This window comes from Osmia lignaria, chromosome 11, assembly GCF_051020975.1.
Source record: "Osmia lignaria lignaria isolate PbOS001 chromosome 11, iyOsmLign1, whole genome shotgun sequence".
Classification (NCBI taxonomy): Eukaryota; Metazoa; Arthropoda; class Insecta; order Hymenoptera; family Megachilidae; genus Osmia; species Osmia lignaria.
The window spans coordinates 9434918-9449860 of NC_135042.1; the positions used below are offsets into that span (position 1 = coordinate 9434918).

The 14943-nt window shown below is 42.9% G+C and overlaps 1 protein-coding gene across 1 annotated transcript in view; it reads right to left on the reverse strand.

Annotated features, from left to right (window-relative positions):
- The window catches only part of LOC117604202 (uncharacterized), an 83407-nt gene extending 69819 nt beyond the window's left edge, over positions 1-13588 (reverse strand). Inside the window, exon 1 of the mRNA XM_034324054.2 lies at positions 13229-13588. Coding sequence (XP_034179945.2) covers positions 13229-13301 — 73 coding nt within the window. The 5' untranslated portion in view covers positions 13302-13588. The remainder of the gene's footprint in view (positions 1-13228) is intronic.
- Between the last annotated feature and the right edge of the window lie 1355 nt (positions 13589-14943).

The following is a 14943-nucleotide window of genomic DNA, read 5'->3' on the forward strand; positions in this document are numbered from 1 at the left end:
GCGCGATCTCGCCGCGTTCCCGGACGGAACAATAGAAAATGGAGCCAGCCAACAATCCACCCACCCATTCCCGCAGCTCCGTTATATTTCTGCAGATAGCGACGGCAGATTCTTCGTTCAGATTATTGTAAACATTCGACGACGGTGGTCGTCCCCTTCGTTCCTCCATTGTGTAACGACGGAACATCGAGGGAGGAATCGAGTCAGCTGGGATTTTTAAACACTGCTATCACTGTCAACCGTTTCTAAGCGTTCTGATATTTTCCAAAGAGATGTTAATCTTTCAGGAATTATTTTAATTTTTGATAGATAATTGATAGTTAAACCATAGAAAGGTGTCGTCTCTGTAATTAAAGCATCAACGAGCCGGATTATTTTCATAAACCCAGGAATTTTAAACGACAGGATAACTCGGTAACATAAGTAGCGAACGTTTGACGTATCCCACGATCGAACGATTCTTCAGGAACATACCGCGGCAACGATCCCGATTTCTCCTGTAAAAGTTGCGGAAAACAAGCCAACGATGTCCTAAGTTCCCGGGAATTTCTGGAACACGAATGCGACCCGTTCGATAACTTTCCAACTTCTCTAATATCCAGGGAACATTCAAAGCAGGCTATAGCCGTGTGTTCCAGAGAGGGGTAGCTGTCTAGGGGTCGAAGAGTTTCCATGTTGGAATAAACCGGGAACCCGTTTAACGTTCTGAAATCGAACGAGAAGTTACTCGTTCTGGTATTCGAATTTTTCAACGAAAGTGTATTGGACAATTTTTATTGAACATTTAAATTTTATATTTAACAATAACTCCGCTGTATTATACTTCACAAATCATCTCATTGAATTTAAGAAATTCTGAAAGTAGAACCTTGCTTCTCTCGCATCGATTGCCAGTAGAGATGAAGAAAGGAAAAACAGAGGTCCGAGCTTGGACATAAATAAGACGAAGGGACAGCGGTAGAAACGGGAAACGCTTGCGGATGTAATTCTCCAAATAGGTTCCGGTTTCGGTTCCGCTCAACCGAGCGTGACCGGGACGACGTTGCGGTCCATGGGATGGAATTTCTTTTTTTTTTTTTCTTTCTTGCGGTTCACAGAGCCAGAAAATAGCCGCGTACGCTTCTTTTCCTCCCATCTGTCCGGCCCATGGAGAATAATTTCATCGGCGTAGGCGAGAGACTCGATTAAGGAAAGCCTCTACTTCTCTATGCTAAATTGCTCCCGTTCCTTCGAGGCCGTCGTTTATTCTTCGTTAGCCCCGCGTGGGACGCCTCGGTTCCGCGCTGATTTAATCGCGAACAGGCCTGATTGGAGGGAACGAGCTAGGCGTGACCCGTGAATCGACTCGTTGACGAGCCTCGTTTGTGCGCCGAGCTTTCGTTGCCCGGATCTTTTCACCCTGAGGAACCATTCGAGATGGTAAAACGTTTTCAGACGCTAAACGACCGATTAACGCGTGTGTTTTTGTCATACGATCAGGCGCGAACGAGAAAATGATTCACGTTTGCTTTCGTTCGGAATGAATAATTTACAGGGAAGATATAAATAGCGGTGAATAAAATTGAAAATTATTGCATCGATGGATGAAAAGAAAATTGATGGTTGTAATAAATCTTTCTAACGCGTCCAATATAATATCTCAATGGCTCTCACTTTTCCTTTGTCGAGCTCTTTAAAACGCTTCATACGAGCGGAATTAAAAGCTGCGTAATGGAAAAATGTCCCCGAGGATGAGGTTGGCTTAAAAAAATTTCATATCTGAGCTCCCGTACGCTCTTATCCTCTACTACAAACATTAACCTTTTATCTCGCTTGCGGAGAAAAGTTTTCCGCTAGTTCTGCTTCTCAAAAATGTGGCTTTCCAAGGAGCCAATATGTGATAAATTCTTCGAAAGATTTTCTTTCTCTCGCGAGATCCAAGGATCTCTCTTTCCTTCTTTTTCTTACCCTTTCATCTTCGCCCTTCTCGTTCTTTTCTTTTTTTTTCTTCTTCTCTACCCTGCATGAAATTTCCATGCATTCTCGCTTTTGATCCTTTCTCTGCTTGAATATGGATGCTCGAATAACGTATGCTATCTATGATTCAATTGTAGCCCTTGTAATTCGAGCCTTCTTACGTCGCCGTCGGACTCGGGAGCACTTAAGCGAATGAAAAAACTTGGTGAACGTCTGATCCCTTTGCGCGAAACTCTCGTGTAAAGTTCGACGACGATTCATCCGTCTCTTTTTCTCAATTAAGAGCAGAAACAAGGGGTGTTCGTAATAGTTTAGCGAGGATAATGCGAGGATAATGTTCACCGTGAATCAGGATCTCCATTTCGCAGCGGAATTCGACGCGTTTCAGGAATTCCAGCATAATTGTAGAAATGAGAAACTGCATTTTCAGTCGTTTATTCGCTTGCAGACTTCATTAATGATACTTCAACAACCTCTGGGTCAATGTTTGCTACTCCATATTTTATCGGATCAGAATTCAAGCCTGTTATAATTTCGTTCCATCGGTTAATCTCGATTCAACCTGTTCGCGCTTCGCGCCATCTTGATCGAAATTTGTCTTCTCTCTTCTTTTATCGATTGTTCGATTAGAAATAAAAAAATTTCCGGTACCGATCGATGGAAACGAATAAAAGGTTCGGTGAAAATTGTCCTACGTTCGGAACGGGAATCATAAGCGGTTACTCTGGGATTACATCCATCTCTGGTGAATCCGGCAGAGGAAAAACATTTTCGTGGATTTGGAAAAAGAGAATTAATATGAAAACCGCAGAGGATGCAACGCGTACGCCGCGAAACGGTCCCGCCCGTGCGCAATAATCGGCTCCAGTCAGCTTGTTTTTTCTCTCGCGTCGAAGCCTCTCTGAACGAATTCAATCGAATTCGATGGATCGACGTTTCCCGTTCGACCGATTTTTCCGAATTTTCACTGGCAATTTCGACCACAGCCGCCTCTCTTTTGTCCTGCCCTCGCACAAAGTGTGAATTCGGGGTCGACGCTTATGCGACTAACACCCTCTGCCTCTCAATAATCGATGAACCACCGCGTTTTTTTTTTTGTTTTTTTAACGTTTACGAAAGTGAGACGGAAGCATCAGTCGTTGATAATCTTCGCGGTAATCAAAGCGTTAATTAACTTTGGGATGATTAATACGAGATATCGCGAATGTGAGAAATGTTGACCTACAACGAAACTGAATAATTTGCAACACAACGAGTTGTTTAACGAATTAGGCGAGGAAACGCAGCGGATAACGAACGAATAATTCGCTTAATTGACTCCCGGTGGTCGAATCTCGTGGGTGTTAATTAATTATTAACCGGCAGACTTTAAACGAGACTCGTCGGTGGCGCGGTTAGCTCGAAGCAAAAATTCGCGGCCAGCGATCGTTTGGTTATCGAAACAGAATATAAAGCGAATTATTCCGTGTCGATTAGCTCGGTATCAGCAATTTGCAAACGGGACAAAAGCGTTTCGACGATGTCATCGTCAGCGAAACGTTCGTTCGATGTGGAACGATTAGATCGCTTCGACGAAACTGTTCATTGTTTCCTTTTTCTATTTTTCTTTTTTTTTTTTTTGTTTTTTTTTTATTTAATCCTTTCTCAGTCCCGACGAAATGAAACGTTGAAACTTCCGAATGAAACACGCCAGAAAGTACACTGTTTCAGCAACGTTACGACTCGACGGAACAAACAGAAACGAACGGCAGCTTTGCTCAACACTTCTCCTCGACGTCTGGTCGGATTGGAATCAGGGAACATTGAAAGCAACCGCGAAACGCGCGACTGTAAACAAACGGCACTCGTTTCCGCGAGAGGATCGCAGAGGAAAAGCTGATCCCTCGACAAGAGATACCGATCGTGTTTTACTCTTTTACCGACAACGTTTAGCGGATCAACAGCGAAAAAATTGCGAAAAATATCAGTATATTTGATTGAATAAAATCAATTCGCGATCGTTGAATTTTGATAAATAAATTTAACGGGAAGCGGGTATGGGAATAACGAAATACAAAACTCTCTGCCAGTCGTTTCCATGAAATTCCGACAATCAAGTAGCATTTTCCAAATGTATTCACAGCATCAACAAATCACCCCCGGAAGATTACACATCCCCGGGAACGGGAGACGGCAAAACGTGAGTATGCACGAATTTATTCCCGTTTCTTCTGTTATCGTTCCCGTACCATCGTCCCGACTGCATGTTTCACTTCGTGTATACAAATCGACGGCAACAAATCACGGGAAGGGGTGGTTTTGAGCAAAAGCAGTCGTTCAACGGAATCGAGCGCGGAGCGCGGGAAACGGGGTATAATAAATAAAGACTTAAGAGGGAAAGCGGACTACATAGGTGGCTCTTAAGTGCAAGAACCACCCCCGTGCAAGATTTACCATTCCGAAAATATACTTGGTAAACCAAGCTCTTAAAACGGTACTTTATATACTTCAAGAAGGAATTCGAACAATTTCAATCGTGAAAAATTATTTTGAAAAATTCGTAAGTTAAAGAAATTAAAAGAAATTTATTTACCGATATCGCTTTAACAAAATTCTGTCATCATTGATGGATGAACCCGAAATCGAACGAAAGGAATCGAAGAGTTCACGATTCGTGGAATTTCACTCGTGAGTTGTTTATCGTTGGGGAGAAGGGGAGGTGGAAGAGGGATGTTTAAAAAATTTGTCACGTAGAGTTTTGGTCCCGAAGCTTTGATTTCCATGGAATTGTTTGCCGAAGAATATTCCCGAAAAGCGTCACGTAGCGTTCGACTGGTGGTCGAATGAATTTTTGAAAAGTCCTGGTAAGGAGAAAACCAGCTCGTCGGTGAAATAAATGTACAAGAGAGAAAACGAACGGGAACAGGATGTTTACGAGTCAATCGGAACAAGAAGAATCGTCTTCTTTTTAACGCACGCGACCGGCATTCCTTTCCGGAACGATTCGTGATACTCGTGTCCATCGGTATATAACTACCCTCGTGCAACTGTCCGCACGAGTGGGCAAGGAAAAGACCCGACCGAACCATCGCGATACAGATGAAATTTCCGGAAAATCGTCGCGCTAAAGGGTACTCTCGTTTGTACCATTACGACACTGGCATCCTGTTTTTTTAATCAACGAATTCGTCCACAGAATCGATTCTCTATATTTCCTCTTTAAAATGTTTCACCACTGGTACTTGAAAATTAAATCGTCAGTCCTAGTAGTCTCGTCGTTTTACGATGCAAACTTTTTGAACTATAATAATTAAGGGTATGAATAGTTAATTTTGAAATTTAAACTCTCGGTTAGGTATCTTATCGAAACAGCATCGAGATGAAAATTTTTCACCCTCGAATTCATTAACGTTCACGCGAGAGTGATAAAAGGAAGATTTCTTTTTTCTGTCCACATTTACCCTAGACGATATTGAAATTTCAAGGGAATCGGAAGGAAAGAGAGAGGGTAGTTTCTCCCCTCGATTGGAATAAAATCGTCCACCGGTGGAAGGCGTAACGAACTAATTGACTCTGTTCCTCTCCACCGACCGCTTTTTTATCCTCATCGGTTAGTAGAACGAGCGAGGGTAACAATTTGCGAGCGATGAATAAAGAAGCGGGCGAATTCGCGGCCGTTTCGCCCTCCATTACGGTAAAAACTTGGTTCGTGCCTAGGGGATCGTAACGAGCCCTGATTCCAGCCTGGTAACGCTGTAAAGGAAACACTCTGGAACCGAGGATGCTCGTTCACCATCACCTTTCCACCCCTCCGTCAGCCCATCAACCTTGATCGAACCGCTTCGTTATCAGCCCGTTTCTCATTCGTCACCTTCGATGCTTTCGTGATCGCTTCTTCCCCTAATTTTATAGATTCTCTTATTTGAAAAGATTGATATAATCTATGCAGGGTGAACGAGAAATTAATTTTGTATACAGGTGACAGCCTTTGACATAATTGAAACAGTTAATGCTAAATCAGTGTAGCAATTTATTTTCGACTCTTGTTCGATATTTTTCACGGTTCCGATGATCGATTGGACAGCTGATCAATTAGAATTCCGCGATCAGATTCAATGATCCATCACGAGTGACTGATGAAACGAGCTGTGATTTTTAACGAAGTGTCGAATAGAAGAACTTTTCCATTAAAACGCGTGTCTAGTTTGCATGGTCCCAGAGAACGTTTAATAAAAAATTGATTCCCGAAACTATTTGGACGAATCGATGGAACAATAGAAAATCACAAAGAGGCAGAGACAAAAGGAGGATCGATCCTCTTACGGAAATACCGTGGTGTGTTCTTGGTGGTGGATGAAACACCGAGGACTGTGACGCATTCCGTGGCGTTGATTTACCAAGGAATGGAAGGTTCGTCGAAAAATTGGAAAGCTTGACTGGCGGAAGTTGCTACAGGGTATGTGGAGAGCGGGGTGTCCCCTTTGATTCTTTGTTTCTTCCGCAACATCGAACGCCAATTGAAACAGGCACGAGGTGGAGATGGAAATCGATGAAAGAAACGGTAAACCAGCCCTACAGATTAACTTGATTTCCACGAACAAAGGTACAATCGGAGGTGGCTGGCTGTTTGTGTCGACGGTTATCTCTTATTTCTATCGCGAACGGAAGCGTTCTTCCTAGATTTTTCAGACTGACAGAGGAAGAAACCGCAATCTTCTTCTACAACGTGGAATATCTTCGACTCGATACGAAACGAGGCCAATTACTTCGCCTTGTAACAAGTGCAATTCTTGCCTGATCATGGAGATTAAGTCGTAAGACTGCTGGTAAGACAAACGACCATCTTTAAATGCAAATTGATCTTTTTGCCTGAAATAAACAGAACAGGGTAGGTTGGAACAAAGACAGATATTGCACTGGTGCAAATATATAATTTCTGTGCGAGTAGAATACTATTGATTCGCGTCAGGCAAGTAGTACGAACAGAGATACGGTGCGCCAAGTGATATAGGTACGTGCTTAGTCAGACAAATGAAGAAAAGAAACTCAAAGTATAATAAAATTGTTTGCAAAAATAGTAGAATAATTTATATAACGTCAAATAAGTAGTACGAATCAGAATATGATGTTTTAAGTGATACAAGACTAAGCTTGGTCAGACAACTGAAGAAAATAAATAAACTACCGTCACAAAGATGAAACGTGATTCTAAGCGAACTAAAATTATTTGCAAAAATAGTACAATAATGTATACAATGCCAAACGAGTAGTAGAAATCAGAATATGATATTTTAAGTGATACAAGACTAAGCTTGATCAGACAACAGACACAAAGATGAAACGTGATTCAAAGTAAACTAAAATTATTTGTAAAAATGGTAAAATAATTTATATAATGCCAAACGAGTAGTACAAATCAGAATATAATATTTTAAGTGATATAAGCCTGTGATTTGTCAGACAATCGAAGAAAATAATCAAACAACCAGCAGGAAAAGGGAACAGGAATCAAAGCGAAGTAAAAGAGTTTACAAAAATAAGAGAATATTTTGTATAAAGCATTGGGACAAGGAAAAAGCAACGATACTGGGACAAGCATCGAGGTATCCCTTATAGAATAATCGTAACGGGATTCCCGGCGGAGCCGTGTCACAGAAAGAAGAAGGGAGCATGGTACAGTATTATGTTTGCACGTCGCATTGGAAAGATGCATTCTGCTTGCATACAAGCTGCACACGTCTTGCATATTCATGTCGGGACTCGTAGTAGCTGGAAATGTCAATGCGTTCAGCTGTATCGAATAAGCCAGCAAGAAGATCGATGGAGAGAACGTGTAATTGAATGGTTCCGAAGGAGTCGTTAGTCCATTTACAAAGATCTATCCATGGAGAAACGATAAGGGCTCGCATGGCACTAAGTATCTGCCTCTTAACGACAACGAAAAAGCTCCGTGAACCGGTAACAAGATCGCCCGAATAATCCACGATAAGAATCGGAAATAAGGACACCGGATCTTGCTTCCCAAAATCCTGTACGGACAAGAGTGTAGCTCAACCGACGTAAAATCTGTGAAGAAATCTGTCATCAAAAGAAAACACTCCCCTTTTTCCAACGTCACGGAACGACGGTTTCCAGTTGCAATTACCGAAGAGCCTTCTAATTTGTACACGATTTTTATTCACAGCCCTTAATCAACATTCCGACCGCGCCGGTTCGTTAATTAACGAGAGCTCTTCTTGTTTCGCGGAAACCGGGCCGGTTAATCTGTTACCGGCTTATTATGTCCAAAGGAAGTAAAAGAGAACAATTAATCAACCGGTCGTTGATTTAATGCGATCGTTCAAGGATATCCTTCAAACTTTCCGGTACGAATGTAAATCCAGAAGAGACCGAACGAACCAATCCCGATGAAACGTGTTCGTTCGACGAGGGTGCAGGGTGGTACGGGGGGGAACGAATGTATCCTGGACCGATAGGGGAGCAACAAAGAAGAAGAATTCCGGACACGTACGCGTACGGCACGAAGCACGGGCCAAGGGTTTACAAAACGGTCGGTAGATGAAAGAATCGTTAGAAGGAGAGACATCGTTGGACTGAAAACGAAATAAAACTTCTCGTCGACCGAGGATGGATCGAATGTCCGAGGCGACATGCCTCTGGAAATCCTGTCCTTGCAGAAGAACAAAGAACGAGAAGATGACGAGTAACGATTGAAAGACGAGACCGGGGAAAGAAGCTGGAGGGTGGAAGTCGATGAGGTCTTCGAATTTACCCTCTCTTCATTTCTGCATCCTTCGTGCTCGAATTTCAAAGAAGAGGAGCAGTAAGGAGGGAGAGGGAAAAAAAGGGAAAATGAAGGAGAAAAACAATGTATCGTGGAGGAAGGAGGATCCTGAATGGGCCGTGCCTCGAGCAAATCTTCCGCCTGGTCTGCCTTCCCTTTCGTGGCCGTGTTTGATCCTAGAAGAAGCTCGAAGAAAAGGCTTTTTTATACGAACAGGAAGGGAGCTTGATCAATCTGGCAGATCAATGTATTTCGCTCGTCGGATGATTATTTACTGGGCCACGTCCGATAACAGATTTTCCCGATATCTAGGCTGATTATTAACCTCGATGCTCTAGTTTCTTATTTTACGCTCGAAGGATCGTTGTCCATTCACTCGATTTCAAATTTCGTATTTTACTAATTATCATATTATGAAGCATCGTATTATATAATTATCATATTATCGAGTAACATATTATTCGAAGAGAGTTGCAAGATAGATGTTTCGCAACGCTTGTTTTATCTTAATTGCTTTACCATTACATCAAGGAGACAAGCGAATGAAACTTCCGCAGAACCGCGTTAAGGCGATTAATTTGTGCCCGACGATTCGACCGCGAAGCTCTCCTTACAAAGCTCGTTAAACGGTGTAACAGACGGCTGGATAATTCGATCAGGTTAATTTCGAATAAATTGGCCCAAGTTTGTCCCCGGATCCGCTAACGCGACGATAAGAAAGCTTGAAAGTGGCGAGCAGGATGCAATTAACGGGATCAAATCAATTAGCGAAGATAGTAAATTAAATTTCGTATCTCTAACGTCTAACGTCTTCTGCAACGAATAGACGTGTTAGACTTTCAGAATGGCAAATACACGGTTTCTGGTTAAGGAAATTCAACAAACGACAGGGTTAACGGTCGCGGCGGGATATTTATGAGTTTGCATTTGCCAGTCGACGTAGTTCATCGTATCTTAAGTACGAGAACAAACGTTGTTCATAAAATACCGCGACGACTCTTCGAGTTCATAAATCAGTCCCATAAATGCTTCTTGGAGATATTATTGTTTTTCACTTTGAATATCGCTAAATACTTTAATCCTGTCAATTTGTGTATCCAAGAAAAAGTAATTCGATAATTCTTTGAGAATTTCTTTTCGACTATAAAATTTCTTCTCGATGCATTTTAAAAATCCATCGCGAGTGCGAATTCAATATTCAAGCACTCGAAGAGTGCCAAAGCGTAGCTGAATGTCGATTTCTAAAAAAGCTCACCTATCGCAAGAATTCTTTTCTTTGTGGCAGCAAAGAGAACGAATCAGATTCTCTTGGTGCATTGTTCGAGTTAGTTCGTATCGAGGTTCGATCGCGGAACCGCAGGAACGTCACGGGATCGTGGAGGGTGCCGCTAAGAAACCGGGCAAATTGAATTAGATCGCTTCAATTTAGGGTGAAACGGTTTCCGGGAACTTCGTTAAATTAAGAATTTACACCAAAACTTTTTCGGAGTACAGACGCGTTCGTAGAGGGATGGATTAACCCTCGAACGGGGGAGGTTGAGTGATTTAGAGTTTGGATTAATATTTGAAAGTTTTATCTCGGGTATTCATCAGCGAAGCTATGGAGAATAAGAAAGCAAAATAAGCCTACTGTGTGCATACACGGCTATCCGCGAGCATCCGAATCCTTTGTTCGAACAATGGGAAGACACAAAGTCTGAAAATATAGAAAGGGAAGAAAGAAGAACGCGTAACCGCAATTACCAGATTAAAGCGATGACAGTTTCCGTCGCCTTCTTCTCGTAGATTCCTTTTGAAATGATCGTTCAGTTGAATGGCGTCGCGTTTCGTTCCGATACAGCGTCGTTTCGCGAAAGGAACAACGTTTCCGAGTGAAAAACGTCCGAAGACGAGAACAAAACGCCTCGCGTGGCCTGTTTTCCTGTCAGTCTGTACACGCTCGCGTTTTCATTCGCGGATTTTTCAATCTCACCCCTTTTCACATCCTAATAACCGAGGCTACCGGCGTAAGGAACGAGGGGGGAAAAAGCTGGCTGCAATTAGCAGATTGAAATCAATAAAGTTTGGATCAAGGATCAAGGATGAAAAGCCCTGTTGAACGAGCGAACGCGAGCTGTTTCTCGGCGAATGTCCTTTTGAACGAGAGCGAAGAAAGAAGAGGCAAATGTGCAATTAGAACGCCAAATGAGACTAATGAGCTACTAGATGATAATGACGTTGTCATCGAGTTCCCACCGTGAGAAACGTATGTTAACGAAGAGGCGAAGAACATCAGGGTGTTGAGTTACCTTTGGATAATCGTGAAAATTGATATCAAAAGAAGGAAATGCGAAAAGAAAAATTCTAGTTTCAATAGAATTCATTTTTAATTATTTCTGTCCAGTATTGGTATCGTGCATTGATATTCTTTCAACCCTTATCACATCCCTTACAAAATGTCCTGACCTCCGAAAAACGAATCAACGAAGAACAATGAGTACCCAGAATGATAGACAACAATGGTGCAAAACAACTGTCAGCAATTACCTACGACAATAGCCTCTGTTGACACAAAACGTTTCTACAAAAGGCAATTTTGAAAGAAAAAAGAAACTTAGCGATTCTATTTGCCATCCACCAAAAGGACGGTGAGTCATCCAGTCTGCTCGGAAAACGCGAGGGAGAAATGCCGTTTACGACACAGGGTGAATCTCCAGGAACATTATTTACATTCGATCAAGTCGGAAAGCGACAGGACTGGATTTCAATATCGCGAGAAGTTTCGCGAGACGAAGGGTAGGTGTGTTTGGAAACAGGGTATCTGGGACGTGGAGGATAAAGTGAAACGAGTACTTGTACATTCCGGCATGCATTCGTCGCGATTTGTCCTGCGAACACCTCGAAGATCCATCTGCCTCGTTTTCCAGACGAGAATCAGTCGGCTAGAAAAGCTGGAGGATCGGGCAGTGAATTTGAAAAATCCTGGAAAATCAGGTGCCAGCTGAGGTTTCGAAATTGGGTTCGTTGACGATCAAGAAATTCCTTGAAGAAGGAATACTAAGTCAATTATTTTATTATAATTAACCCTCAAAAATCTATACAGGGAGAAACTATTATAATTTGAAAAATTCTGGAAAATCAAGTGCCAGCTGAGGTTTTGAAATTGGGATAGTTGAAGATCAAGAAATTCCTTGAAGGAGTGCTAAGTCAATTAATTTATTCTAATTAACCCTCAAAAATCTAAAGAGGGAGAAACTATTGTAATTGATCCATCATAAATCCAGCAAACGGTACACGAGGTCAGTGATGGCATACTATATTTGAAAAAGGTCCCTGGCACGTTGGATGCCAAAAAACTTGCAAGTCGAGCAGGCAGAATAGATTCATTCACCTCTCGCCATCGGCCCAGAAAAATACTAACAAAGAGGAGTAAAAATTGGACAATGGAAAAGTTTGGAATCGACTGAAAGTTTCATGATCGATACAAAGGAGCCGAGAATCAACGAGATCGAGAAATTGTTCTGGCGAAGGGATCGCGATAAAGGAAGTAGAAATTCCGTCTACTGGTTCGAAGCAATCGGTAGAATCAAGAGAGACGGCATTAGGTAAAGCGACAGGAAAATTTCAAGGGAATATTACCAGAATTCCCGTGGACCGGGGCTGATTGAAATCTTAAGTGAAGCTTGAATCTATTTCAATCGTCGTCGCTAAATTCGAGAGACAAAGATTCATGAAATAATTAGAAAATTTATAAAATTGAATTCGAGATCCAAATAGGATCCATCAGAAACAAAGTCACCGTAACGAGGCAATTCCAACGGGGCCATAGAAGGGCGTAAAACGACCCCCATTTCTGTGGAGGATCTCAGGTAATCCTGATCTCTTACTGCATCAGCAGATCCTCTACGACGGGGTCTATTCGACCCAAACGAGAATCGCAAGGGATGCTCCCGATCCCAATACAGAACCAAAAAGTGTCTTATTAATAGACTCATGGACCGGTCACTGTCCGGAAACATTGAAAGACAATGTGTCGGCAAATAAAGATTTGTGCTTTTGAACACTTTTTCGAAAAATTTCATTATCATAGAGGCTTTTTTTAAATGGTCACTCTGTCTTCTTTTTTAAATCACAATGTTTTTTGTAACCTCTGTTTTATTCATAATAATTTTGCTTATAAAGTTTTTCGGTATTTCTTCGGTATTTCTAAAAAAAGGAAACACCGTCGAAATTTTAAGAGTGATTTCCACCCCCTTAGACAAAAAAGGCAGCAGAAAAGAATTGCGTTTTAATCAGAGGAGCAACCTCTACATATTCACAAAGTTTCATAATTTTTGAATTTCCGGCTTCAAGATCATCCCTCGTCAGCCTTCGCAAGGGATAGTCACCCTTCTTCCATCGAATACCATCAAAGATGTATCCTTCAAACTTTCCCCCTGCACTTTGATCCAAGCGTAAGCAGAAAACGAAGATCACTCGACGATCGATCGAAAAAAAAAGAAAACCAAACGATCACTTTTAACAACTTACCCCCCACTATCAGCAGCAGATGGAACAGAGCACGTCGCACTTTCCCGCACTTCCGTCGAACGTCTTTATCCATCCTGTCTAGGGGAATCCTGAATGGTTCTCGACGATCTTCGAAGCCGTGTCTGAAGGTGTCTCAAGTAGAACTAGCCTCGTTAACGTCAAACGACGCGGACCGCGCGAACAAATGACATCGGTACCGTGCACCGTACGATCTATCGTTTCCGTTACCGTGTACCGTGGCGGCGGTTACTGTCAGAAATCGGTTGAAATTCGCGGAGAAAACAAGGCGGCAAGGGAGAACCGGTCGAACGGATCCCGCGACTCACACGGCACGCAGACGCGACAGTTCCTGACTTGCAACTGACGAGGGATGCTGCACGAAGAGTTTGCGCCAGCTTCGCGCTCGCGCACAGAATCCTTACTCCCCTACGTTCCTGGCACCCTCGGTCAGTTAGTCACCCTCTCCCTTTCTCCCTATTTCACCATCTCACTCCCTCTAACCCTTACCAACCATTTCGCCTCTCTTCTTTCTTCTTCTCTGTCCAGGACATCGTACCTTCGCTCTGCTGCACTTGGTCTTTCTTGCCTCTCTACTTCTGTCTTCTTCGTCGATATCAACACTCGTCCTTCGTCTGTTTCTCTTGCCACTCTTTCCGTATTATGCTTTTTCCACGCTTTTTATCCTTCTCCTTCGGTCACAAGGTAGTTCGTCTCTTTTCGGTTCGTTTTCAAGCTTCTTCTAGTCGGTTCGGTCTCTCCGTCTAGTCGGCTCGGCGTACATTCAACCTCGCGCGCATCCTTTCGCCGGCTGTATCTCAAACACTAAAGAGTTTCTTAGGAAATTGAATTGAATCCCATCCCTACCGCGTCCCTCCTAGCGCGTCACCCTCTGCTCCGCCCGTTTGTTATTTCTCCTCTCGTACCTCCTCTTCGTCGCCCTTACACCGTTTCCAGACGTTTGCCCGTCCGGCTTGTTTGGGCCTTGTCGAGCTCCCGTTTCGTCGCGTGTCTCCTGTGACCCTTTTCCCTCAACGACCCACCCACCCTTTTAACCGCCTATCCTCACCTTCGAGGCCGCTCGACTCTCAGGCAACCGATTGTCTCGCCGTTAAGCGGCAATTTATATGTTAACAGGGCCGAATCGGTCGAGAGTCATGCATACGTTTAAGAAAACTGGGTTGCCGAACCTGGAAGAGAGGGTGAAAGGGTAGGACGATCGCGTGACGATGTTTCACCGACACTTTGCTCGTTAGTCGAGTCAACCGATCGAGCCGTTCCACCGATACGGATCTACCCCTTCGACCAACGGAACGACCCTTCTCGCTTATCGGTTACATGTAAATTCCTGCCAACTTGTGTACAAACAGTATCGAAGGTTGGATATCCGACTATGGGATCGGGTCAAGGTTTCCACGGTGGTTTTCTTAAATCGAGCCGATCCCGAATTCGCTTTCGGATTTCTCGCGTCTGCGTTTTATCCTATGCCCGAGGGTATTTTACCCTCGCTCCACGATTTTATCATTTACTCGGTAGGATACGTGGAAGTTAATTAAAACGTTAAACGCAGCGATGGAAACAGACGCGTGTAGTACGTCATGTCACGTCATAATTGTTATTATTCAGAATACTATTTTCTCGAATTTCAACTTTCCACTTGCTGTACGAATTAATATAATATTAATGCTGTTTATATTATTTTCTATACGGAAATGAAA